The sequence below is a fragment of the Fukomys damarensis genome, unplaced genomic scaffold (genome assembly GCF_012274545.1).
Source record: "Fukomys damarensis isolate Sample0158 unplaced genomic scaffold, DMR_v1.0_HiC HiC_scaffold_13, whole genome shotgun sequence".
NCBI classification, from domain to species: Eukaryota; Metazoa; Chordata; class Mammalia; order Rodentia; family Bathyergidae; genus Fukomys; species Fukomys damarensis.
The window spans coordinates 7,267,737-7,291,696 of record NW_022900925.1 but is presented as its reverse complement, the minus strand read 5'-3'; the positions used below and the strand labels follow the sequence as shown (position 1 = coordinate 7,291,696).

Below are 23,960 nucleotides of genomic sequence, written 5' to 3'. Positions count from 1 at the left end.
GTATTTTTTCTTTTTCATCTGATACCAAGTTTAAACCAAAAGTAATCTTTCCCTCCTACATATATAACAACAATTAAATTTACCAAGCCATCTGCTTCCCGGGATTTCAACATTGAACACAAAAATTACCAAACAAGAAATCCTTTCCTTATGGGGTAGAAGAAAACAAATACAATGAAACAGCCCCAAATTGAAAACAAGACAAATTTTATTGCATGTGAAAAGGAGTCACATGGAAATTAAGTATGGTGGTCAGGAGCCATAAAAACAGGCATTGTGCATATCTTCTGTCCTGATCTTGGAGGGCTAGCTCACTCTTCACTCTCATGGACCACCATCTGGAAAGAAAATGGGCACTTCTAATCAAGTCCGGTGGTAGAGACGCATTTCCTCTCTACCTCTTCTCTGGCAAGCACCCGGAAGTTGCTTGTCTGTTCTAGTGCGACACGGGATATTTTTCGCACCTCGGGAGCATGCGTGATTGCATGCATGACGTCATGCCATAACCTGAGAAACTGGCGGCCAGAGAGAGCCAGCTCCACAGGCAGGGCAGCAATCCTCTTACCTTTGCGGGGCTACAGCACACACGCACAGCCCGCTCCATAGGGTACTCCTGCAGCAGCGCTCTCCGACCAGCAGAGGGCGCATGATGAGAGTTCAGAGGGACAATGCTCATTCTTATCAGGATTTTTTTCTTGTGTGACCTGCATACCTGGCTCTACTCAGCTAAAGGTCTAAACAAATCCCTTCTCTTCCTGAGCCCGAGATTGCCTAGCTGTAAAGGCAGAGATTCCCTCCGGCTCCTTCCAGATCACTGTGATTTTTCCCCAGGTCAAGGACTTACCCTGCTGGTGGTGAAGTCTCGGGTCTTAGCACGAAGCTTATTGACTTGAGATTCTGCAATGTCAGCACGTTCCTCAGCCTCCTCCAGCTCATGCTGAGCTTTTCGGAATTTGGTGAGATGAACATTGGCCTGTTCATCCTAAAACCAAAGAGCCCAGGCAGGTTAGATCAGTGTGCCCCTTCTGAGAGCCCCTGTGGGAACTGACAAGGCCACCATTCCAGGACCACAGTACATCTGACTTACAGCCTCCTCCGCCTGCCTCTTGTAGGACTTGACTTTCACTTGAAGTTTATCCACCAGATCCTGCAATCTCAGCACGTTTTTCCTGTCCTCTTCGCTCTAAAAATGAGAAAAAGAAGATGCTTCTTGAGAAGAGGGGCAGAATTGCATAGGACAGGCCAGTTTTCTTGGCTCAAGTATTTCTTCCTGTGCTGGGTGCAGACTCCAGGAAGAGAAAATGCCTGTTGCGCCTTCTCTCCGCTTACCTGGTACGTCAGCTCCTTGACCCGCCGCTCATACTTCCTCAGGCCCTTTACAGACTCCGTGTTCTTCTTCTGCTCCCCTTCAAGCTCAAACTCCAGCTCTCGGATCTGGGGAAGGCAGTGGGGGAATCAGACTGGGGCTGTGGCCTGAGCGGGCTAGGCTGGGACGCTCAGGTGGGGAGATTCCCTCAAGTACCCGGGTCTCCAGTTTCTGGATCTGCTTCTTGCCGCCCTTCAGTGCCAGCTGCTCGGCCTCATCCAGACGGTGCTGCAGGTCCTTCACCGTCTGCTCCAGGTTCTTCTTCATCCGCTCCAGGTGGGCGCTGGTGTCCTGCTCCTTCTTCAGCTCCTCGGCCATCATGGCGGCCTGGAAAGCAGATCACACCCTGAGAATATACAGCTCAGAAAGGCCTGGGAGGTGTGGAAACCTAGGTACCCGAGACCAGGAGACCATGCGAAGGAAAGAGAACAATAGCTAAGGCACCGGGTGAGGACAACCACCTACCCTGGAATAGGACAGGAGCTACAGCCAGGATATAAAATAATGAAGAAAAGGAACCTGCAAGGCTGGATGGGAAACACTGCTTTCCTTTCCTAAAACTCCTCCATGGGTCTTCCCCACCACAGAGTTTCTTTCATTATCACCAATATAGATGGCATCTTCAAAGGATCCTAAGACTGTGGGAACATGATTTGATACCCAGCATCACAGGTTTGGGGACACTGAGATCAAAGATTCTCCAGAAAGGTGCATGAAAGCGCAGGGAAGCAAAATAGCTTGGAGAGAGTGTTCCGCCATTAGCCAGCAGATGGCGCCATTGGAACTGCGGCACCAGGCTGAAGGCAAGGGAGAGAGACCAGGAAGGTCAGAAGGTTGCGGGAATGCAGGGTTCAGCTCCGTATCTGGAAGAAGTCAGACGTTTAGGAAAGAAGAGCACACCTCTCCACAAGCAGAACAGACAAGACATGATCCCTTCCTGTCTCTTGTCCCTCTGCCACCCTTTCTAAGGTACGGGAAGGAATTGCCAGTCTGAGATGGGAGCGGTTTTGAAGCAGGATATACCCGCGTGTGTCCTGGGGGAGAACCTGCCCCTCTAGCGGGACTATCTGGGAAGAGGGGACTTTAACGAAACAGCCGTGGAGGCCCCACAGAGAGGAAGGGAAAGCCTTACGTCTGTGATGGCCTTCTTGGCCTTCTCTTCCGCGTTCCTTGCGTCCCTGCTGGCGTCTTCCACCTCGCTCTGGAGCTGCGTGAGGTCTGTCTCCAGCTTCTTCTTGGTGTGGATGAGGCTGGTGTTCTGGGGCGAGAGGAGGCGCGTCGTGCTGGTGCGTTCTGGCGGGCCTGACCCCCGTGTTGCCCTGTGGCCCTCCCTCACCTGGGTATGCAGCAGCTGCACTCTCTCGTTGGAATCCAGGAGCTCCTGTTCCGCCAACTTCCGGGCCCTCTCCGTCTGCTCCAGCGTGGCCTGCAGCTCCTCCACCTCGGCCTGCAGCAGGTTGGCTCTGCGCTCCACGATCGCCAGCTGCTCCTTCAGGTCCTCCTGGCCCCGGAGAGCGTCATCCAGGTGCAGCTGGGTATCCTGGCCAGAGGGAAAAGGAAAAGTGTCTTTACCGGAGCTGCTAGGACCTCAAGCTTCATCTACACCTGGGAGTAGCTGAGGGCAGGTGAGGTCCCCACCCCGCCCCCGGGCGGGCGCTCTCCACCTTCAGCTGTCCCTGGACGCTCCTGAGGTGCTTGAGCGTCTCTGCAGCCTGGCGGTTGGCGTGGCTCAGCTGGATCTCGATCTCATTCAGGTCGCCCTCCATCTTCTTCTTGATGCGGATGGCTTCGTTCCTGCTCCGCACTTCGGAGTCCAGGGCGCTCTGCATGGTCTCCGCTGTCCTCTGGTAGTTCCTCTTCAGCTGCTCGATCTCTTCGTCCTTCTCAGCAATCTTCCGATCGATTTCTGACTTCACTTGTGTTAGTTCAAGCTGGATGCGGAGGATCTTAGCTTCTTCGTGCTCCAGGGCAGCCTTTAAAAGACAAGAGCGAAGCCAGTGGTAACATTGCAGGGCCGAGCCTGCTGCGGACCCTTGGAGAGACAGCATTCCAAGGGACAGCCCTTAATCTAACTCTGCAATGTTCAAGTCTACAGGAATATAATCCCTTTCATTGCTATTTCATTTTGATTATATGATCAAACAATAATGTTTACATCATTCTATTTTTTTTCCATAGGAGTGCAAAGTACTTTACAGATATATTAAACCCAACTGAGATTTTTATGCATTCTCATTTTTAGATCCATTTTAATGATTTTCTCCAATAATTCAAGATGACTCAAAGATCTTCATCTCATTCAGCCTCACACTGGTCCTGTCTGATGGGGCAAGAGCAGTCATTAGACTTCTATTTTACAAAGGCAAAAGCTGCTGAATGGAGCCCACTTGTCTCCCGGCCCCTCTCACTGCCTCTGTTCCTGCCACTGCCTCTCCGACCTTCATGCTCACCTCTGCTTCTTCCAGAGCCAGCTGAATATCAGCCTTTTCAAGTTCCATCTGTTTTCTTGATTTCTCCAGTTCGTGGATGGTTTTACCATTTTCAGCAATTTGTTCGGTGAGATCTGCTATCTCTTCTGCAGGGAAATAAGTTTCGATTGCACTTTGATGCCCTGCATGGGTTTCCAGTCCCAGAAAACACTGGCTTTATGATTTTTGACTAATTTATTGTAATTCTAAAGGACCTCTATTTCTTAGAGATAAGAAAATATAGGGGAAAAAATGAGAACCAAGACCTGTCCTGTAAAGGTATAAGATCCCAATGATGAATGTAACTGTACTGTATACCTAAAATGTACCAAGAAACTCAATGAGAAAAAAAAAAGAAACTGTCCTCCCCGCTCCTCTTTCTCTCTCCAGGGATTGTACTTAGGAGGACCTTGCGCTTTTGAGGCAGGCTGCGGAACCACTGAGCTACATCCCTGGCCCGAGATAAGAAATTGTGTATAGACTCCAGAATAACACACTGGAGTCAAACACTCCCACAGGCATGAGCGCAGGGCTCTGAATAATGGAGCCACGCCCACTTTCACCCGCTCTGGCTAAGTAGGAAAGGAGAAGGTTTCAGACCATCTTAGACTGTTAGGAATGGCTTACGCTCTAAGTTCTTATTTTCCCGTTTCACAGTTTCAAGTTGATCTAAGGCTTCCTCGTAGGCATTTTTCAGTTTGAAGAGCTCAGTGCTCAAGGAGCGGGACTCTTTCAGAGACGCCTCCAGCTCGGCTTGGCTCTCCTCACACTTTGTCTTCCACTCAGCTAGCACCTGAGTCACCAGAAGAGAAGGGGTTTCTATTTACAAACTTTCCTCCTCCAAGCTTCTACTTAATATTCCTTTTAGGACAGCACTCACAAAGTTAGGGCTACCCTTGAGGGTTCCTTTTCTCTGGCTCCTTTTCTTGATTATCGGGCCAAGATTGCAATGTGTAAATTTACTCAGGATAACCAATCAGTAATGATCACCATCTCCCAAAACTTTTGCCATCCCCCAAAAGCAGGTGAATCCTTTGAGAAAGAATTCATGAGGTATAACTGTCCTTTTTCTAATATAAAAAAATGGCCCCGTTCTTCATAATTTCATTAAAACATTGGTTCAAATCAAACTTATCTGCCATAATAGGGGAGGGACCTCCCACTGAGATGTAAGTTTGAGTCCCACATGTCAGCTACCTAGACAGACTAACAACATGTGGGAAGAAAAAGGGTTTGGAGCTGAATGGCCTTGGGGAAATTGATTTGTTTCCACTGATGGTGTTTAAAGGGACTTCCTTCCCCATCCCATTTCCATTTTATTTTATAGATGAAAAAACTCCATCTTAGTGAATTTTAGGAATTTTCCCATGGCCATCCTGCTGGGGAACAGAAGAGTGGGGTGTGGGACCCAGTCTCCTTCCTTCCTGGTCACTAGAACTCCCCACATCCTAGCGCTCAGCCCTGGAACTAATCTCACACCTTGTCAAAGTTCCTCTGCTTCTTGTCCAGAGCAGCGGCCAGAGAGTTGGCTCTTTCAACATCCACCATCAGATCCTCCACCTCTCCTTGCAGTCTCTGCTTTGTCTTTTCCAAGGAAGCACATTTAGTATTCACTGCCTCAACCTGCTCCTCGGAATCTTGAAGGCGCTGAGCAAGTTTTTTCCTTAAAGCATATGAGAGAGAAGCAGATGTGATTAAGTTTCAATCTTCTTGAACATGACTATTCATCAAGTTGCAATCGGTAATCTATGTGATTCAAACACCCATGTGTTTTCATAAGCCCAGGAGAATTCCCCATCTGTTAAAAATCAGTGATCAATACCCTGCCTGGTCTCTATCCAAGATCAAAGGTTCTTGTCTTAATAAAATGTGCTAACGCCAAATATCACAGTGCTTCATTTAAAACATATAGAGTAGGGGGAAACCTACTGACAGAAAAGAACAGATCAAGTTTATCCCCAAGTAGCTCTGAAGCCAGTGTGCTCTACCACAGGAGCACTTAGGGATTCTAGTTCTTGCAAAAGCAAACAGAGCTGCGTACTTGGCCTCCTCCAGCTCCTCGGTGCGCTGGATGGCGTCCGTCTCATACTTGGTCCTCCACTGCGCAACCTCACTGTTGGCCTTGGACAGCGCCCTCTGCAGCTCGGCCTTGGATTCCTGCTCCTCCTCGTATTGCTCCCTCAGTAGGTCACAGTCGTGGCGGGAGGACTGCAGCGCGTGGGCCAGGGCGTTCTTGGCCTGTGGAAGTCGAGGAGACCCTAGAGGATTTAGTATTGTCTACATCCTAAATCCAAGTACGTTTCTGCTATCATTATCTACTGAGTAATGTTGTGGAGATTTTGTTTAGTTTGCTTTTGCAGGTTTTTTGTTTTTTTGTAAATTAGACCAAGGAAGCATCTTTCAGAGGAGATACCTTGCTCTCTTCCTCCAGCTGCCTCTTGAGCTCTTCTATTTGTTGGGTAAATGCTTGCTTACTCCTGGAAAGTTGGGACACTATGCCTTCTTTTTCTTCCAGTTGACGACTCAGCTCACCTGAACCCAGAAGGAAATAGTTTCATTCACTCACTCATTCATTCACCAAGCTCCTACTGTGTGTTAAGCTAAAGAACAAGTGACACAATATGGTCCCTTCTTGAGGGAGAAGGACATGTCCCTGAAGAGGAAGCAGAGAGTGCATCCTGACAAAATGCTGTTGTAAACTACCGAAAGCTGGAAGCGACTTATGTCAGTAAGATCTGATGAGAACAAGCATATATTGAAACATTCCCGGGGGGCACCTAACAACTCCCATTAGACCTCCCAGTGGCCGGGGTTTTCAGCTGTTTCTTGATTGGTTAGTACGGGAAATTCTGTACTTAGGATTTTTTTTATCTCTCATAATTTGAAGTCTGACTCTGGGTGAATATGGTTAAGTTCAGATTTATACACTTAACCAGAAGTCAGAGGAGGGGCCGGGGATTTAGCTCAGTGGTTCGGTGGCCTGCCTTGCAAGAGCAAGGACCCGAGTTCAATCCCTGGTACCAAAACAAAAAAAGAAGTCAGAGGAAAAAGAGGAAGAAGGGAGGTTCCACAAGGGAATCCTTGCAGTTATAGAAAAAGTAGCAAATACACCCTCTTCACTATCTTCTTCACCAAGACTGCTAGCAAAGGATTGATTCACCTGCAGTAAGGGGTCAGTGCTGGGTGGAGCCACAATTTCTAGGTGGAAGAACACAGATAATTGTCTCTTACATTTTTATTAAACACCAAGAGCCTTCCAAATTGTCCCCGTTTGTTTCTTTATTCTTTAAAATGCTTGAATACAGACACCAAGCAGCAAGCACTAGAAAGGCTGTAAATCTTAGTCCTTCCTCTGCCAATTAGATTCTGTCTGTTGCACCTTACATTAACTGTGGGAAAGTTTGAACAAAGTGATGCTTTGAGAGCCTTCTCATTCTGGCCCTCTTCTCTCTTGCTTTCATTGAACTCAGTGTTCTCTTCATTTAGGATATTTTGGATGGCTCCTTTTGTGGGTTATTTTAATTACTTCTCTCCTAAAAATGTGCCTTCCTAGAGACCCTCTCCAACACACAAGGCCTCTTCATTTCGGCGGCTGCCCCTTCCAGGCGCCGGGCGGTTGGGCCCTTCTGGTTTCCTGCATCCGACTCACCAGCCTCAGTCTGAAGACGGGACTTCTGCGTTGTTAGCTCGCTCAGACTCCTCTGAATCTCCTCATTCTTGCCCCTGGCTTCGCTTAACTGATCCTCCAGCGTTCGGCATATCTTTTCCAGATTGGCCTGAAGGATTGGGGAGGGGGGAAAGCAGTCATCTGACCAGATATAGATGGAAAAGTGGGTGCCTCCTACCCCACCCAAGCACCTCGGATTTCTCAACAATCATAATCTCAGTCTGTCAGAGTGTGTGTGTGTGTGTGTGTGTGTGTGTGTGTGTGCGTGTCGGAGGGGGGGCATTAAACCAAGGGCCTCCACACTGAGCTACATCCCCCAGCCCATTTTCATTTTGAGACAGGGTCTCACTGAAGTCGCTAAATTCCCCAGGCTGAGTTTGAACACGCAATTTTCCTGCCTCAGCCTCCCAGTACTGGAATGACACACGTGAGCCAGCGACTGAGCTACACCTTGGATTTCGACATGCTTTCTACACTGCTGGACAAACCAAGGGCCTCCACACTGAGCTACATCCCCCAGCCCATTTTCATTTTGAGACAGGGTCTCACTGAAGTCGCTAAATTCCCCAGGCTGAGTTTGAACTTGCAATTTTCCTGCCTCAGCCTCCCAGTACTGGAATGACACACGTGAGCCAGCGACTGAGCTACACCTTGGATTTCGACATGCTTTCTACACTGCTGGACAGGTCGTCGATCTCCAGTTTGAACTCGCTCTTCTCCTTCTCCAGCTTCTGCTTGACCCGCTGCAGGTTGTCGATCTGCTCCCCGAGCTCGGCTGCGCTGTCCGCGTGCTTCTTTTCCACTGCTTGACCCGCTGCAGGTTGTCGATCTGCTCCCCGAGCTCGGCTGCGCTGTCCGCGTGCTTCTTCCTCAGCGCGGCCACCGTGGCTTCGTGCTGCAGGGTCGCCTCCTCCAGGTCCCTGCGCAGCTTCAGGAACTCGGCCTCCCGCTTCTTGTTCAGCTCGATCTGGGTGGAGGTGACTCCGCCCGCCTCCTCCAGCCGCTCGCTCAGCTCCTCCAGCTCCCGGGCGTAGTCGCTGCGCTGTTTCTCGGTCTTGGCGCGGGTCGCCCTCTCCGCCTCGATCTCTTCTTCCAGCTCCTCGATGCGAGCCTGCGGAGAGCAGTGGTTCAGCCCGGGGCGGCCGCTCCAGAGCGGCTCACAGTGTCGCCGTTTGCAACAGCTACGTCGGCAGAAGAACTGATGGCTCGAGCGCGGTACGCTTGCACAGTGGAATATTGTGCAGCCACAAAAAGAACGAAACCTTGTCATTTGCTGCAAAATAGCTCAAACTGGAGGACATTATGTTAATGCGAAATGAGCCACTCACCAAAAGACAAATACCACACATTCTCTTATGTGGAAGTTGGGGGGGCGCGTCAACTTGAATTTAGGATGTCGATCGCTAGAGGCAGCTAGAGGGAGACTGGATTTGATAAACGCTGTGTGCACGTGTTGAAATATCACACCGAACCCCATTAATGTGTAACAATACACAAATAACAACAACAATTACGAAAGAACATGCTAATTTCCATTTGCATCAGACAAATCACTTCACAGACTTTCCTCTGAGAGGTATGAGTGCTACTGATTTCTTTATTTTATTTTTATTTACAGTATTGAGAATTGAATCCAGGGTCTCATGCATGCTAAGCAAGCCTCTACTACTGAGTTACCGAACCACACCCCTGGCCCCTTTTTATCTTTTATCTCACTAAGTTGCTCCCACAAACCTTTAATTTGGGATCCTCCTGCCTCTGTCCCGTGAGGCACATCCCACTAAATCCTGCTCTGCTGATTCCCTTTCATGAACTTTCCCTGCAACAGCGTGTTGTTTAGCCCCCACCCTGACCCCCATAACCAACCCACGGTATTTGCTATTCAACTGAATGTTGACCCAAATACTTGTTATGAATTGTATCTATTACTGGTTCTAAGAGTGACGCCGTCACTGCCCCTCAGCCTGGCAGAAAGGGAACGGGCAAAGCAGGCAGCTGCGGGCACCTGCCCACTCGCTCCGGGAGGCTTCAAGCACACAGAAACCCAAAGGCCTCCTACCTGCAACTCTTTGATTTTCTTCTGAAACTGGAGGCCCAGAGCCTGCTCATCTTCCACTTTGCTCTGTAGCTGGCTGTATTCAAAATCCTTCCTGGGGAGGGAAACGCAGGCTGCATGAGGACAGAAGCTCCCCAAGTAACCTTCAAAATGGAAAGCGGTGGCTTCTGCGCCTACTTCTTGAGCCTTTCGTCCAGCTGCTGCTTATCATTCTCCAGATCTAGTATGGACTCCTGAGCAAGCTTTAAGTCTCCCTCCAGCTTCCGCTTGTTCCTTTCCAGGTCTACTCGAAGCTTCTTTTCTTGTTCTAGGGAGCTTTCCAGCTGAAAAGGCACCGGAGCCTTTGAGAACAAATGCTTTGCAAGAGGACCCGGAAGACCGAGGTCTCCCTTGTTAACGTTACTCACGTCATCCACTTGCTGTTCCAGTTTGCTCTTGATTTTGCTCAAAGAATTGACTTTGTCTTCTTCTGCTTGGAGGTCGTCCAGGGTCTGCTGGTGGGCCTCTTGGAGGGCCTTCTTCTCCCTGGTTAACTTTGCAATTGTTTCATCCAACCCGGCCAGTTCCTCAGTAAGGTTTTTAACCTGAAGAGAAGCCACAGACAATTATCAAGAAGAAATAAAGTTTAATTTGCAATGATTGTGCCAAGCAGGAGATACCCGCAAGGAGAGTACCTTGTTCTCCGTGGCGTGCTTCTCCTTTTCAACCTTGGCCAGTGTCAGCTCAAGGTCATCTATGTCTTTCTTCAGTTCTGAGCACTCATCCTCCAGTTTCCTCTTCTTGGCTGTCAGCTCAGCATTGATCTCTTCCTCATCCTCAGCTCTCTCCGTCACCTCCTTGATCTTAGCCTCCAGCTGGAATTTGGCTTTGATCAGTTGGTCACATCTTTCCTCAGCATCCAACAAATTTTCACTTTCCTTTAAAAAAAAAAAGAGAAAAAAATCATGTTTCCCTTTAAGGAGATGAGCTTTGTGGCATTCCGGTATTTTGTTCTTTATGAAGTCCTTCATGACACATCCCACCTAAAAATCAAAATTCTCTACCAATAATCCAGCCCTCCTAAATAAACTATCAAATCATGAAGCTTAAAAAAAAGGGGGTTTCCTGAACACATACAGCTTGTACTTGGAGCTGCAGGTCATTCTTCTCTTGTACCAGAGTCACCAGTTTTTCCTCGAGCTCCTTCCTCTTAGCCTCTGACTTGGCGAGCTCGTCTTTGGTTTTCTGGAACTCTTCCTTCATGGTGGCCATCTCCTTCTCTGTCTCTGCACTCTTGAGCAGGGGCTTGATCTTGAAGAAGAGTTTCATCCAGGGCCAGTGTTTGACATTCATGAAGGAGCGAATGTTGTACTGGATGCAGAAGATGGACTCCCTGAAAACACAACACTGCTTATTCCTAAGAGAGGTCTCCCTTGCCCTGAGGAGTGAGTGTTTGAACAAGAACCCTGCCTGACCTTCTCTGCACCATCTTCTGGAATTCCACACGCATGAGAAACCCTCTGCAGACAGCTTGGGTCCGAGTGATCAATTTGGCCAGTCGGTCATCACGCATCTCTTCCAGGGTTCCCAGTAAGCCAGCCTTGAAGAACACCTTAGAGAGGGAAGAGGTGGCACAGTCACTTGTCTAGAGAAGTCGTATTAAGAGGATGAAAGGCCAGCCTCTGTGAGGATGGATGCGCTACCTTGGTGTGTCCGAATTTGTACTGAGTGTGGTCAATGTCAATGGATGCCAAGAGTTTTTCACAAGCCTTCTTGCTGTCGATGAATTGTCCCTCTGGGATTGCACTGGCATTGAGCACTCGGTATCTGCCATTGTAGACATGGAAATAATCGTAGGCTGTCAGCAAAGACACAGACCTCAGAGACCAGTGAGTTCAGGTCTTTCTCCCTATACGTAAGAAGGCCAAGTTTCCCAGAGGTGAAAACTTGCCTATAGTCACCCTGCTAGATAGCACCCTGGACCCTAGGCCTTGGGGCTCAGGCCAGGGCATTTTCTGCCATCTTGTATAGCAGATAAAGTCCAAAGAACAACAGGGAAAAGACAAGTATATATATACCTTGATCCAGTGGTGGATTGTTTTACATGGAGGTCTACAACTGTTTTGCTGTTTTTTTGAAGTGAGTCTTTTCTTCCCACTGTTTCTCCCCCTCAAATTCCGGTTTGGGCACAACTTGTTAAAGAAGATATAGAACATTTTTATAACATACCTTTGTTTAAAATCCCCATAGAGGATCCTGTTTGGGAATCCCTTCCTGCAGATGCGGATGCCCTCCAGGACTCCATTGCACCTCAGCTGATGGAGGACAAGGCTGTGTTCCATAGCCCCTAGCACAGAAGGAAGTGCATCAGCTTCACATGGAATCACTCACACGCACGCGTGCTTCCCCCACAGCGGGTGGGCATCTCACCTGGGGTTTTGGTTTCGTTGGGAATTATACAGCGCACAAAGTGAGGGTGGGTGGTTCTTAAATTTGACATCAGTTTGTTCAGGTTTTCCTAAAATAAAAACACTAAATGTGACAGGCTGCTGTAGGCTTATACAAACACGGGGCTATGCCATCAGGAAACACATATGTTTGAAACGTATGATGAATTCTGAAGAATAGTGAAGCTACTTAACTTTCCTTTAATAGACCTGTGGGGCTACAAGTGTAAGCAGGTAACTGACCAGATCGAGTAACCCTGAAAAGCTGAAATTTGAAATGCTCCAAAATCGGAAGCCTTCTGAGAGCCAACACGACACCACAAGTTGAACGTTCCACACATTCCAGAAAGTTATGTTCTGGGTTGTAGGCAGAACACAGGCGCACTTACAAATATGGTGTTGACGCACCTTCAGGGCAAGCGTGTGAGGTGCATATAAGATATATATGAATTTTATGTTTGGGCTCGGATCCCCTCTCCCAGAAATCTCATATTTTGTGTATGAAATATTTCTCCCAGATTTGAAACACTTCCGGTCCCAAGCATTTTGGATAAGAAATACCCAAGCTGCCATAGTCCTTTGCTTCCTCATGAGCCAGCGGCTCTCCCAGCACAAAAGGCTTTCTGAAGTCCATTCAGACGTGTTCAGCTCTGCAGGAACACGAGACATACTGCTGGTACCCTTCAGGCACATTGGAGAATTGGTACTGGAAGCTCACCTCCCCGGCTAGCCAGCCCAGCTGGCGACTATACAAAATGGTAATAAATTCTGGTCCACAGCTGCTACACCTCATTTGTGTATCATCATACTATTAATTACTTGACCTCACTCTGTAACAATATTCAAACTACACAGCATTGCTATTCCTGAATAAGTCAAGCTTTTTGCTTTTTTTGTTTTGTTTTTTTTTTTTTAAGACAAGGTCTCACTATGTAGTCCAGGCTGCCCTTGAACTCACTGTGTAGCCCATTCTGGCCTTGAACTCACAGTGATCATCCCACCTCAGCCTCCTGAGTGCTGGGGTTACAGGTGTGCGCCACCGTGCCCACTTGTATAAGCCAACTGTAGGATCTCTGCATTGTTCATTTCGATTTGACTTGAATTGCAAGCAAATGCACTTATATTTTTCTTACCCTGAAAAGTGCAGAGACCGTTTGGAAGGAAGAACCCTTCTTCTTGGCAACTTTCTTCTTTCCACTGTCAGCTGAAAGAAAAGGCAAATGCCGGTGTTACAAAGGCTTCGGGCTCCTGTGGATCAGATCGGGGGGTCACATGAAGTCAGGTCCCCATCCCTGCATCGGGAGTCTTACTGTCTGCTGTAGCAAAGGTGGCATAGAGGTGTGCCAGGAGCCTGTTGGAGGACTTCTGGTACAGCCCCACGACTGTCTCATTCAGGGGGTCCTTGTTCTTCTCCAGCCAGCCTGAGACACTGTAGTCCACGGTGCCAGCATAGTGAATCAGCGAGAAGTGGGCCTCGGCTCGGCCTTTGATCACCTTGGGCTTCTGGAAGTTGCTGGACTTGCCCAGGTGCTGGTCATACAGCTTGTTCTTGAAGGAGGTGTCTGTCGCCTTGGGGAACATGCACTCCTCCTCCAGGATGGAGAAGATGCCCATGGGCTGGATTGAAGGCAAGACGAAAGGCATCCAGTGAGTACGAGCGGCAGAGGGTTTGGGGAGCGGGTGCTGAGTAGAGAGATTACCTTCTCGATGAGCTCGATGCAGGCAGCCAGGTCCATCCCGAAGTCGATGAACGTCCACTCGATGCCTTCCTTCTTGTACTCCTCCTGCTCCAGCACGAACATGTGGTGGTTGAAAAACTGTTGCAGCTTCTCGTTGGTGAAGTTGATGCACAGCTGCTCCAGGCTGTTATACTGACACCGAAAAACAGAATTTGGATGGAAAGTTAGACCCCTTCCAACATCATCGGTCCCCAGTGTGCTTCTTCCTCGCCTCAGGCCCTCCTCAACTCCCATATGCATTCATGTCCTTCTAGGCCTGGCTCTGACCACAGCTCCTCCAGGGAGTCTTCTCCAAACTTCCAATTAGAATATGTCTTTCCCTCTCCCGAGTTCCCACAGTCTGGGTAACTCTTGCACCTGTTGTTTTGTGGTTACTCGGCTGAGTGCCGTATAGACTTCTGGTTTTCCTCAACTTTTTTTAACCTTTGTGTCTGGTACCTGGTAGAAGCTAGCTATGCACTTTGATGACTGGCATTTGCTTTTAACGTAGAAGTGGTAGAATAATTATATAAAACATTGCATAATTAATTTAGTATCAAGTTCTCAGTTCCCATTCTGGCCCTCCATATATCAGTAATGACTTTTTTTTTCTTGTACTGGGGATTGAACTGAGGACCTCATCACTATGCTACATCCCCAGTCTTTTTAATTTTTTTATTTTGTGACAAGATTTCATTAAGTCACTAAGTTACCTAGGCTGGGCTTCAACTTGCAATCCTCCTGCCTCAGCTTCCGAGAGTGTAGGGACTACCGGCATGTGCTATCATGCCCAACTCATTTTTCTTTCTATATTAGGTGATACCCTTTAAAATTCCTTGAGGGCCTGGGATTTAACTCAGTGGTTCTGCTGCCTGCCTCACAAGCACAAGGACCTGAGTTTGATCCCTGGTACCAAAAATAAATAAATAAATAAAATTCCACTTGAGCGATGTCTTCTCCTCTCATAATAATGCAATCCCCCATCCATGATACTTTTACCTCACTCACTTTCTGCCTACCTTTTCTACAAGATTACCACCCTGTTTTCCCTGTAGGATTGTGGAAATCAAATTCTCCATAAAAAGGTACAAAGAAGTATGAATATAAGTAACACAAACCTCAAAGATTTCAAAGCCCGCAATGTCCAAAACACCAATGAAGTGTTGTCTTGGAAGCTTCGTATCCAGTTGCTGGTTAATGCGAGTGACCATCCACAGGAACAGTTTTTCATACACTGATTTGGAGAGGGCATTCACGGCATGGTGAACCTACAGGGCAGTCAGCTAATGAGTTGGAAGGCATGACCGGCAGGGATCTGGGTCCCTACCTGGCCTTGAGGCACCCTTACCTGATCCACAGTTTGGCCCTTGGTAACATACTCATTCCCGACCTTCACTCTAGGGAAGCACAAGGCCTTCAGGAGGTCCGAAGAGTTCAGGCCCATCAGGTAGGCCGTTTTGTCAGCCACTGGTAAGATAAGAGTGGTGATGTTCGGCAAGGAGAACACTTCTGACAGTCAGGACTTGACAGTGTGTCTGCATAAGTTCCATGCTGTGTATCACCCAACTGCTTAGACATGGCCAATGGATGCTACATCACTTGGACAGTGTCATAGATTTTAGGAAAAGGCAGATTGGGCTCCAGGACAGCCCTGGTCGCTTTTTATTACATCTAAAGCAGGACCATTCAGCAAAAGTGGGTAGTGATGCTGACTATCGGCACCTGAGCCCTGGAACAGAATCACTGACCACCCCAGATGGAAGAACAATAAATCACTTTCAAAGGAGCCACAGAATGACCTCAAGTGAACGCCCTTCCAGCTCTGGCTTTCAGCTCACTGTGGAGATTTTTGTACCTTCGGTGCCGTCTGGCTCGGCCTGCTCCTCCCGCTGCTTCTGTTTGAACTTCATGTTCCCATAGTGCATCACAGCCCCTGTCAGCTTGTAGAGTCCAGATTTCTCTTCAGGGGTGAAGCCCAGGATGTCGATGGCGCTCTGGTGGAAGGAACAGGCTGTCAATCAGTTGCCCTGGCAACGGAGAAGGAGTATCCCATCCCTTTCTGCCGGTCCCACTTACGTCTGTTGCCAGCAGCTCCTCAGCATCGTTTATGCTGGCCACCAGGATTTCCCCCTGGCTGATGAACGGGTAGTCATAAGGGTTGGTTGTAATCAACAGCAGCTCTGAAATAAAGAATGGTTTGAGAGGTTTGCACGGGTGCAAGGGAAACACCCCCCTTGTGGATTTGGGCTCCTGCACCGTGGATGGGGACTTTTAACTGTTGAGCCCAAACTAAATTAGAGTCAGAAATCTCTAGACAGCTTTGCCATATTCAGGCTTGATTGAAGATACAGTCAGGGAAGAGTCTGCTGTCTCCCGTGCTATGCAGATTAAGTACGCTGGAGAGAGTATTTAAATTGTCTTGCTTTGCACATGAATGGTGCCTGTCAGTTCAGGCTGGGAAAGTTAATTGGGAAAACTGGCTGAGTATGGGTCCCAACAGGAGTCCACACTCAGGATGAAGCAAAAGTTGTTTGGTATAATCATAGTCTTTCTAAAACCCGGTGGAAAAGCTACAGAGCTTTGCCAGGCTGGAGATCAAAAGGTCTCCACAACCACAGTGAAAGAGCAGAGAAGAATGCAGGCACAGAGGCCTCTGGTAGGTATGGGACTCCCCAGGCTGCTGTGTTAGCTGATTTTGCCCTGGCCCCACATTTGGTGAGAGGTCCGTTTCTGTGCTAATACACAAGAGGGCGCTCAAGGAAAATTAAACGCCTGATTGTCCAGCCCTAAACCAGTGGTGGTTTAATCCTGTTACTGATTCTGTTTTTCAGATTGACATGTCACTGCCCAAATAGCCACATCCCAAGTCAAAAATAAACTTCCCCATGGACAAGGGGGAAAAATGAGAACCAAGACCTGCCATGTAAAGGTACAAGATCCCAATAATGAATGTAACTGTACTGTATACCTAAAATGTACCAATAAACTCAATGAAAGAAAAAAAAAAACTTCCCTCTTTGGCTGTGGAATCACCCACAAACTGGTACAACTTTCCTTGATCTCAAGAACCCAAATGCACACGAAAACAAACCCCCTGGTGACTTCTGCAATGCTATTTAGTGCTTCCTCACCAATGAGCTCAGGTTTCTTGTTGGAAAGGATCTGGTAGAAGATGTGGTAGCTCCTCTCGGCCTTCAGCTGAAAGGTGACCCTTGATTTCTCCAGCAGATCTGCAACACAAGCACAGACCTGGCTTCCAATCTGCTCCTCATTCCTCAGAAGCTTTATCAGTTCCCAGTGGATCTACTCACAAGTTTCAATATCTGCAGAGGCCAGCTTCCCAGTGGTGCCGAAGTGGATCCGGATGAACTTGCCCTGCATGGGGTGGGGGGATGGAGACCAGATCCTACCTCAGCTCAGCGATTCCTCCTGAGCACGTGACTAGGAGCCTTTATCTCTGTGGTCTGAACTTAAATCAGTCCTCCCTCTTTTCCCTTTTTCTCCCTCCTTTTGGCCTCTTTTTCTCATCCTTCTAAATCTGTGCTCCTTTTCTCTTGTATGTGCCTAGTCAACAAAGCAACTAGACCGTTGTTTTTTTTCACATGTGTGTCAAAACCACATCACCTCTCTGCTTACAGAATCCTTCAGTACTGTTGTACTGAGAATACAATCCGAGCTCTTTCTGGTGCCTGTGTCCTCTCTTCAGCCTGTCTTAGCATCCCACCCCCTCACCACATGCCACATGGAGCCTGTTTAGTTCCCTCAGCATACCAGGCCCTTGCCCGTGTTAAGACTTTCCTTCCCGCCCCTCCTCCTGTCTGTGGTTTACAACCTAGCACCTGCTCATCCTGCAGATCGTGGTTCACATGGCCGCTCTTCAGAGACCTCACCTGCCAGCCCTATCTAAAGGATACCTGGCCCATAGTTAGCTGGCCACCCACCCTGTTTGTCGAACTCGGGGTGAATCTATCTGTTTATTTATTTGGTTCTTTCATTGCCTCTCCCTGGTGGTCTTTAACTCCCCAGGACAGCTGTCTTGCCTATCTTGCAGGCCTTGAAGAAATCCCAAACCAAGCCCAGGCTCACAAAGCGGGAGGAGTTGTCATTCCTCACAGTCTTGGCGTTCCCAAAGGCCTCCAGCAGTGGGTTGGCACTGATGATTTGATCTTCCAGAGTCCCCTGATGCAAGATATTGAGGGAGGAAGAAAAAATGCTTTTAAAGACCAAAATGACAGTAAAAACTGCTCACCAGCTCTGTCACTCCTGCCTGCCCTGCTCGCTGGCAGCTTTGGTGAGCCCAGTCCTGCCCTCCCCGACTTTCCAATTTGAGGAGCAGCCAATCCAGCAGCACGTCCTCCTCAGAACTCTCCCGCCATTCTGTTCTAGTTTGCGATATTTAGATCTCTTGACTGGATGTTCCTGTAACACTTCAGCTCCTTGATTCTCCAGTTAGGTTGCCTGTATTAGCTTCATACTGTTGCGATGCATTTGTGTCAAAAGGTAAGTAAGTGCCACGATTCTCTCCAACCGGTGTATGTGATTCTCCCATAAAAGAACAAGGTCTCGGGGCCGCGCCTCACTGATCCTTCTTAGCCAAACCTTAGAACCCTAACTTCTAAGAAACCTCAGGGTCTGGTCCTGTGAGATCAGCTGCACACTAGGTTTTCTAAGGTGACCAGCTGTCCTTCCAGATGTCGCATTTTAGCCTTCTCTCTGCTCCCTGCCGAAAGTACATTTGACCCCTTCGTTCTTCTAAAGTTAGGACAGAGGTTAGCAGCAGATTCAGAGCAGGCCACCTCCCCTCCACACCTTCATTTTGGCGTCCTTCTTCTTGGCGAGGTCCCCAGTAGCTGCAATTGTTGCAAAGTACTGGATGACCCGTTTGGTGTTCACAGTCTTCCCTGCCCCGGATTCTCCGCTGTTTTCGGAGTGGTGGAAAGAGAAAGGGAAATGAGTCCTGTTGGTATAAATGAGCTCCCCAAGATATCTTCCAAAGCCCTGGACTTAGCCTGCACCGTGCCTGACATGCACCTCCAAACAAGTACAAGGCACTTCGGGGAGAGCAGAAGCCTGGGCAGGGGAGGCCACTTTCGTAGTTGACCCAAGAATGGATGATTCTGGTTTTCTGAGGCCTTGTGTGTGCCTCTCTCCCCATCCCCAAAGCTATCCTTCCACTTTGCTTGCAACATTTCCTAATTAACAGAGCAGAGCAACTGGCACCGGTGGCCACAGCTGTGAAGCCACGCTGTGCTGGGGTACTTACGTGATCAGAATGGACTGGTTCTCACGATCTGGTAAAGAGAAAAATAAGAAAGAGCTGACGGCAACATAAAAACGGCTCCCCCACTCTACTCTGTCAGCCTCCGCAGCAGTTAGCCTTAAATCACACGATTTCCTTTCCCTTTAGTTTTTGCCGTTCCGTCCTCAGTGGGAGTTTGAAGATCCTCACCTAGAATGAGACGCACTGAAAGAGGTGACGCCCCTGATTAAAAGCAGCAGCCTTGAATCATGTGAGTTGAGCCATATAAAATTGCCAGTCTTTTATTTTCCCCCCAACAAAAATGTCATTTTATGCGCTTTAAATAATATTTGCATTAAGTGCGAACGCCTCGCCGTGGCCTGCAAGGTCATCAGTGAGCCCGTCACTTTCTGCTGCTTTTAGCTCCTGCTCCCTCCTCTCCCTTGCACTGGACACCCCCAGAAGCAGGCCCAGCACCAAGGGACAATGGCCCTGAGCCCATCTGGGGCTGGCTCCACGACACCACGTACCGGTCAGCATGAACTGATAGGCGTTGTCCGAGATGGAGAAGATGTGGGGCGGGGCCTCCTGGCGCTTTTTGCCTCTGTAGCCGTCCACCACCTCGGGGTTGTACACCGGCAGCCACTTGTAGGGGTTGACGGTGACACAGAAGAGGCCCGAGTAGGTCTGCGGGAGAAAGGAATTTTAGATGCACATATCTGTTTGTATAAATTATACATGGGCTTTGCCTTTATTATTGTCTTGCGTTCCTTTCTGATAAAAGTGTAAAGAAGGAAAGACAATTTCTATTTAGAGGTGAGGCAACTGAGACTAAGCGGCAGTGCTGACTCCAACCTTGGCCTCACCTTTCCGCTCCTCCAGCTCCCTCGTCCTCCTCATCCTCCCTTCTCCCAACCCTTCCCCCTCCTGCTCCATTCATGTCTTGCTCTGTCATCTTTCTCTTCCCCTCCTTTCTTTCCACCATTCCCATTTCCTCTCTTTCGTTCAACAGCCAAGCACGAATCTCTCAAAACCCCATAGCCCACCCCTCACGCCCTCCTCCCCGCCCCACCCCGGGAGAGTGGCTGCAGGGTCACCACTGACATAGATCATCCAGGATGTGTATCGGTCCTTGAGGTTGTACAACACCGCCGGCTCATTCAGGTGGGTCAGCATGGCCATGTCCTCGATCCTGTCAAACTTGGGGGGGTTCATGGCATACACATCCTCAGGTTTGACCACCAGGGTCTGAAAGGAGAGGAGGCACAGTGCTTCACTGCTGATCTCTGCTTTGCCGGTGTCTGTCACCCACCAAAGGCCCCGTGAAGGTGATCCTTAGAGACCCCTAGCCAACAGGGAGGATGAGGCTATAGGTGGCTAGATTGCTTTGCTTCTGTTACTCAGGGATTTTGTGTTTTGTTTTGTTCTCCTCAGTGGGCCTGGGATAATGACAGAAGAAATGAGGTAAGAGGATCTGTGGGGACAGTGGGGCGGGGGGCTGTGGCCAGGAACTGGAGCCAACAGGAAATTTGGCACTGTGGTGCTGGCTGCACCGAGACCCATCTCCAGAAGCACATGGGCTCTTCCACACCTGCTCAGAGAAAATGGCATGTCCATTGGGTGGTCCTGAGCAGGGACAGAAGAGAAAGAGGGGGGTAGCATTGGATCTCCAGGGTGTTGCCGGCTGAGGAGCCCAACATGTGGAGCTCTCTGAAAGCAGCTGTCTACCTACAGACCTCACATATGCTCCCTTCTTGCATGTGCTTATGAAAGAGCCAGCTCACCTCACCCCTCCCTTCCCTTTCTAGGGACTGGATCACGAGCCAAGGGAAGGAGCACCATGGGGCAGAGCAGTGGCCCTCACCACTGGGAGTGGTTTGGCACTTCTCTCTGGAAAAGTCCCTTCCTCTTGTGCCCTCAGGCTTCCTGGGCTGGAGGTCTCGAAGCACTTTGTGTGTGTGGAGCGGGGGTGTCTTCCTTTCTCTCTGTGAGATCTCTGAAGATGGCCAGTTTTCCCATCTTATCTCTAGGCAGTGTGGTCAGGAAACTGCCTTTTCTCTGCCTTCAAGCGGGGATTCACTGCAGCCATCCTGGACCTTCAGCCTCCTTTGAGCTGTACGTCTCTCAGATTGCCTTAGGGGATCATTCAGGTCTAGCCTGCACCTTCGCTCCTGCCTTCTAAGCACATTCAGAGCTTCATTATCAGACATACGTAGGGAGCCACCTTTTTGGAGCTTCAGTGCTTGGTAGCAACACAGGGCAGGTGTTAATGCCCGTTCTCTTCATGCCCAACTCGGTGATACTATTTCTTTTGCTTGTCTTTTGGATTTTCTTTTTCTCCCTCCTTCCTTCCTTTTTTTTTTTTCTTCCTCTTACTTCTTAGAATAAATTCAGAAAGTACTTAAACCCCAGATTTCCTCAGCATTCTCACAAAGGCTTGGGCCAGAATGAAGTGAGCTACAGTCTCATCCCCTTCTTGATACAGTGAAGCTGCTATTTCACAGAGACCTTTTGATCTGCTAGGGTCTCTTACACATTTTCCTTGGCTCGATGGCCATTGCTGGAATTAGCAGGAACCCTGGATAACTGAAGGACAGTGGTCTAAAAGCCTGCCTCCTAGTATTGAACTCCCAACTCCATTCCCTTGACATGCATGGAGCTGATCTCCTCTGGCCTAGAGTGAGGTGAACACTGGTAAAATCACCTAATGAGCCAATCGCTTTCATCACTCATAGCCAGACTCTTCTCCCACACTGCAACCTGAGGCAAGTACTCCCTTTGTTTTTTCTACGAACAACTGGGAAACCTAAAGCCATTTTACAAGAGGCATTTCAGGACTTGAGCCTCATCTGGAAGTGGCTGGATGCATATATAAGGCTACTATGGGGAGCTGGCCAGAGGGGTAGGGCACGAGACTTACCCTGTTGTCCTCGGTTTCCACAGTGACTTTCCCATCTTGGGTGCTCTTAATTTTCCCCTTAGCATATTCTTCCTTTGAGTCCACCACAAAACAGTAGGTTTTGGCATCAAAGGGCTGGTTTTGAGCCTCGATCCTCTCCTTCTCCGACTTCCGGAGGAAGGGGGCAGCTATTCCAAACACTTCCATTTCAGTATCACTACTCATGGTGTCAGCTGGAAGGCAAAGCCACTGGTGAGCACAGCTGCCTCCTGGGCCAGGCCCCTGCTGGCTCCTGGCCTGTCCCAGCATCTGCCTGCCACCCCTGGGCTGCAAGGAGGAGGGACCTCCACAAGGACCTCTATCCTTGTACCCACTGGAGCTCTACCCAAAGGGTTTCATGCAGAGAAAATCAAATTGACACGTATTTATTGAGTAGCTACTTCACACAAAGGGCACAGGGCCCATTTAATCCGAGTTCCTCCATTTTCTCACTTGATGAAGGAGCCTTAGAAGTGAGTGCCACTCTCAGGACCTCATTTTACTCTTTTGAAAAACCCCGAAGTGGCAGAGGGAACATTTAAAAAAATTAGCACCAAGAAGGCATTCTTCAAAGAGAGTGCACAAATGGCAAACAGCTAAGATAGTTTTGAACCATTCTGAAGGCAGGTGGCTCCATCCTCCCATGAGGAAGCCAGACTTTCGCCTCCTTCCTTTGCTAAGAATAGAGACAAGCTGCTACCTGAAGCACTTGATTGGCTTCAGTACCCCAAAGTACTGCCACCTCTGCAGGCTCTGAACCTGACCTTCCCTGGCTACGCTCTCTCACTCTCCAGGGCCACTGAGAGGAGGGGCTAACAAGTAGCCTGGGACCAACTGACGACTCCCATCCTTTGAGGGCCATGGCCCAGTTCTCACCTGAGAGTCACACTTGCAGAAGGCCCACAGAAGCCAGCAGCCACTGTAGAGGTCTGGGACCTGCAACCACACACAGATGCAGACTCACTCACACAGAAGCCGAGTGACAGCTAGGAGGGGCTGGTTCTGTTTTGAATCAGCTCTTGAAGAGAGTTAGCTAAAAGAGACAAAGGACTAATTATTTAGAAACAGCCTTAACCCAGAGGTGAGCTGAAGGAGCAGATTGCCATGAGCCACAGGTAGACCATTAAGGTAGGAGAAATCTATCCACAGCCTAGCTCCTCCTGGCTTACGCTGGCACCTTCTTTCCTCCACAGTGTCTTCTATTTAGAATTGGGCAATAGAAACAGAGTCCCTGATAAGACACTTGTGGCGTCAGACCGGTCAGGGTGTCTCAGTCATCTGCAAACGAGAAATCTCTGAGACCAGCAACTTCACACCGGGAGGCCAGAGCCAGTGTGAGGGACGAAACCCTCACTGGGTGCAAAGGACAGGTGGGGAAGACACCGAGTCCCACTGGCCACTCAGAGAGGCCACAGTGGATGGATCCCAGTGGGATCTTCCCCAGGAGGGCTTTTGAAGAGGAGGACAAGGAAGAGTGGGAGAGGGAAAGAAAGCCAGCCAGCAGGACTGTGGTTTGCAGGAGGTACGGGTGGCAGAGAGTGACTGGACATTTGAGCTGAGGGAGACCTTGCTGCACATCTAATTCTACAGGAACATCTCAGAAGGAGAAATCAGGTACCACCTTACCAGAGCCAGGCAGGACCACAGCACAGAGCAGTGACCCCACCAGGCTAGCGTCTTCCAAGCAGCACAGACTGAAAAGAGCCCCCAAGAGGAGCCTATGACTTACCTCTGCCCATGAAAGAGTGAACCACAGAGGGGCGGCTGCTCCCCTGGGCTTTTATAGGCTACCGCTAACCCCCAGGCTCATTCTTTCTCTATATTTGGAAGGAGAGTGACCGACACCACAAGCTGAGAACCTGCTCCTTCCACACGTATTTTTGGTTGTTGCCAAGGGAAAGGTATATATAGAAATGAGCAGGATCTATAATCATTTTTCCAACTGTAGAAAGTTGGGAGTTTGAGATGCCTTTCTCTGAACTTGAGGCCCCTGCCTCCCCTCCATATGCTGTAGGGCACTTTTGCTCCAGGGAGCCTGTCTGACTCCATTCTGCAGCCAGTACCTCCCTGAGACATCAGTGG

At 49.0% G+C, this 23,960-nt stretch overlaps 1 protein-coding gene across 1 annotated transcript; it reads right to left on the bottom strand.

Moving 5' to 3' along the window:
* Positions 1-253: 253 nt before the first annotated feature.
* On the bottom strand, positions 254-22,814 carry LOC104855906 (myosin-3). The gene is made up of 41 exons (XM_010614994.2): positions 22,755-22,814; positions 21,861-22,072; positions 20,045-20,188; positions 19,471-19,627; positions 18,965-18,992; positions 18,511-18,619; positions 17,788-17,880; positions 17,013-17,076; positions 16,833-16,931; positions 15,778-15,881; positions 15,557-15,695; positions 15,050-15,168; positions 14,820-14,969; positions 13,684-13,854; positions 13,294-13,600; positions 13,117-13,187; positions 11,967-12,054; positions 11,766-11,883; positions 11,240-11,363; positions 11,012-11,148; positions 10,674-10,929; positions 10,232-10,474; positions 9,965-10,141; positions 9,735-9,880; positions 9,561-9,651; positions 8,313-8,612; positions 8,152-8,244; positions 7,484-7,610; positions 6,248-6,366; positions 5,876-6,072; positions 5,314-5,497; positions 4,462-4,627; positions 3,817-3,941; positions 3,031-3,339; positions 2,703-2,906; positions 2,499-2,624; positions 1,523-1,693; positions 1,330-1,434; positions 1,088-1,183; positions 845-982; positions 254-338 (listed from the first exon to the last, which is right to left on the bottom strand). The coding sequence occupies exons 2-41, from the start codon at positions 22,062-22,064 to the stop codon at positions 312-314; spliced, it is 5,826 nt and encodes a 1,941-aa protein (XP_010613296.1). The 5' UTR covers positions 22,065-22,072; positions 22,755-22,814; the 3' UTR covers positions 254-311.
* Between the last annotated feature and the right edge of the window lie 1,146 nt (positions 22,815-23,960).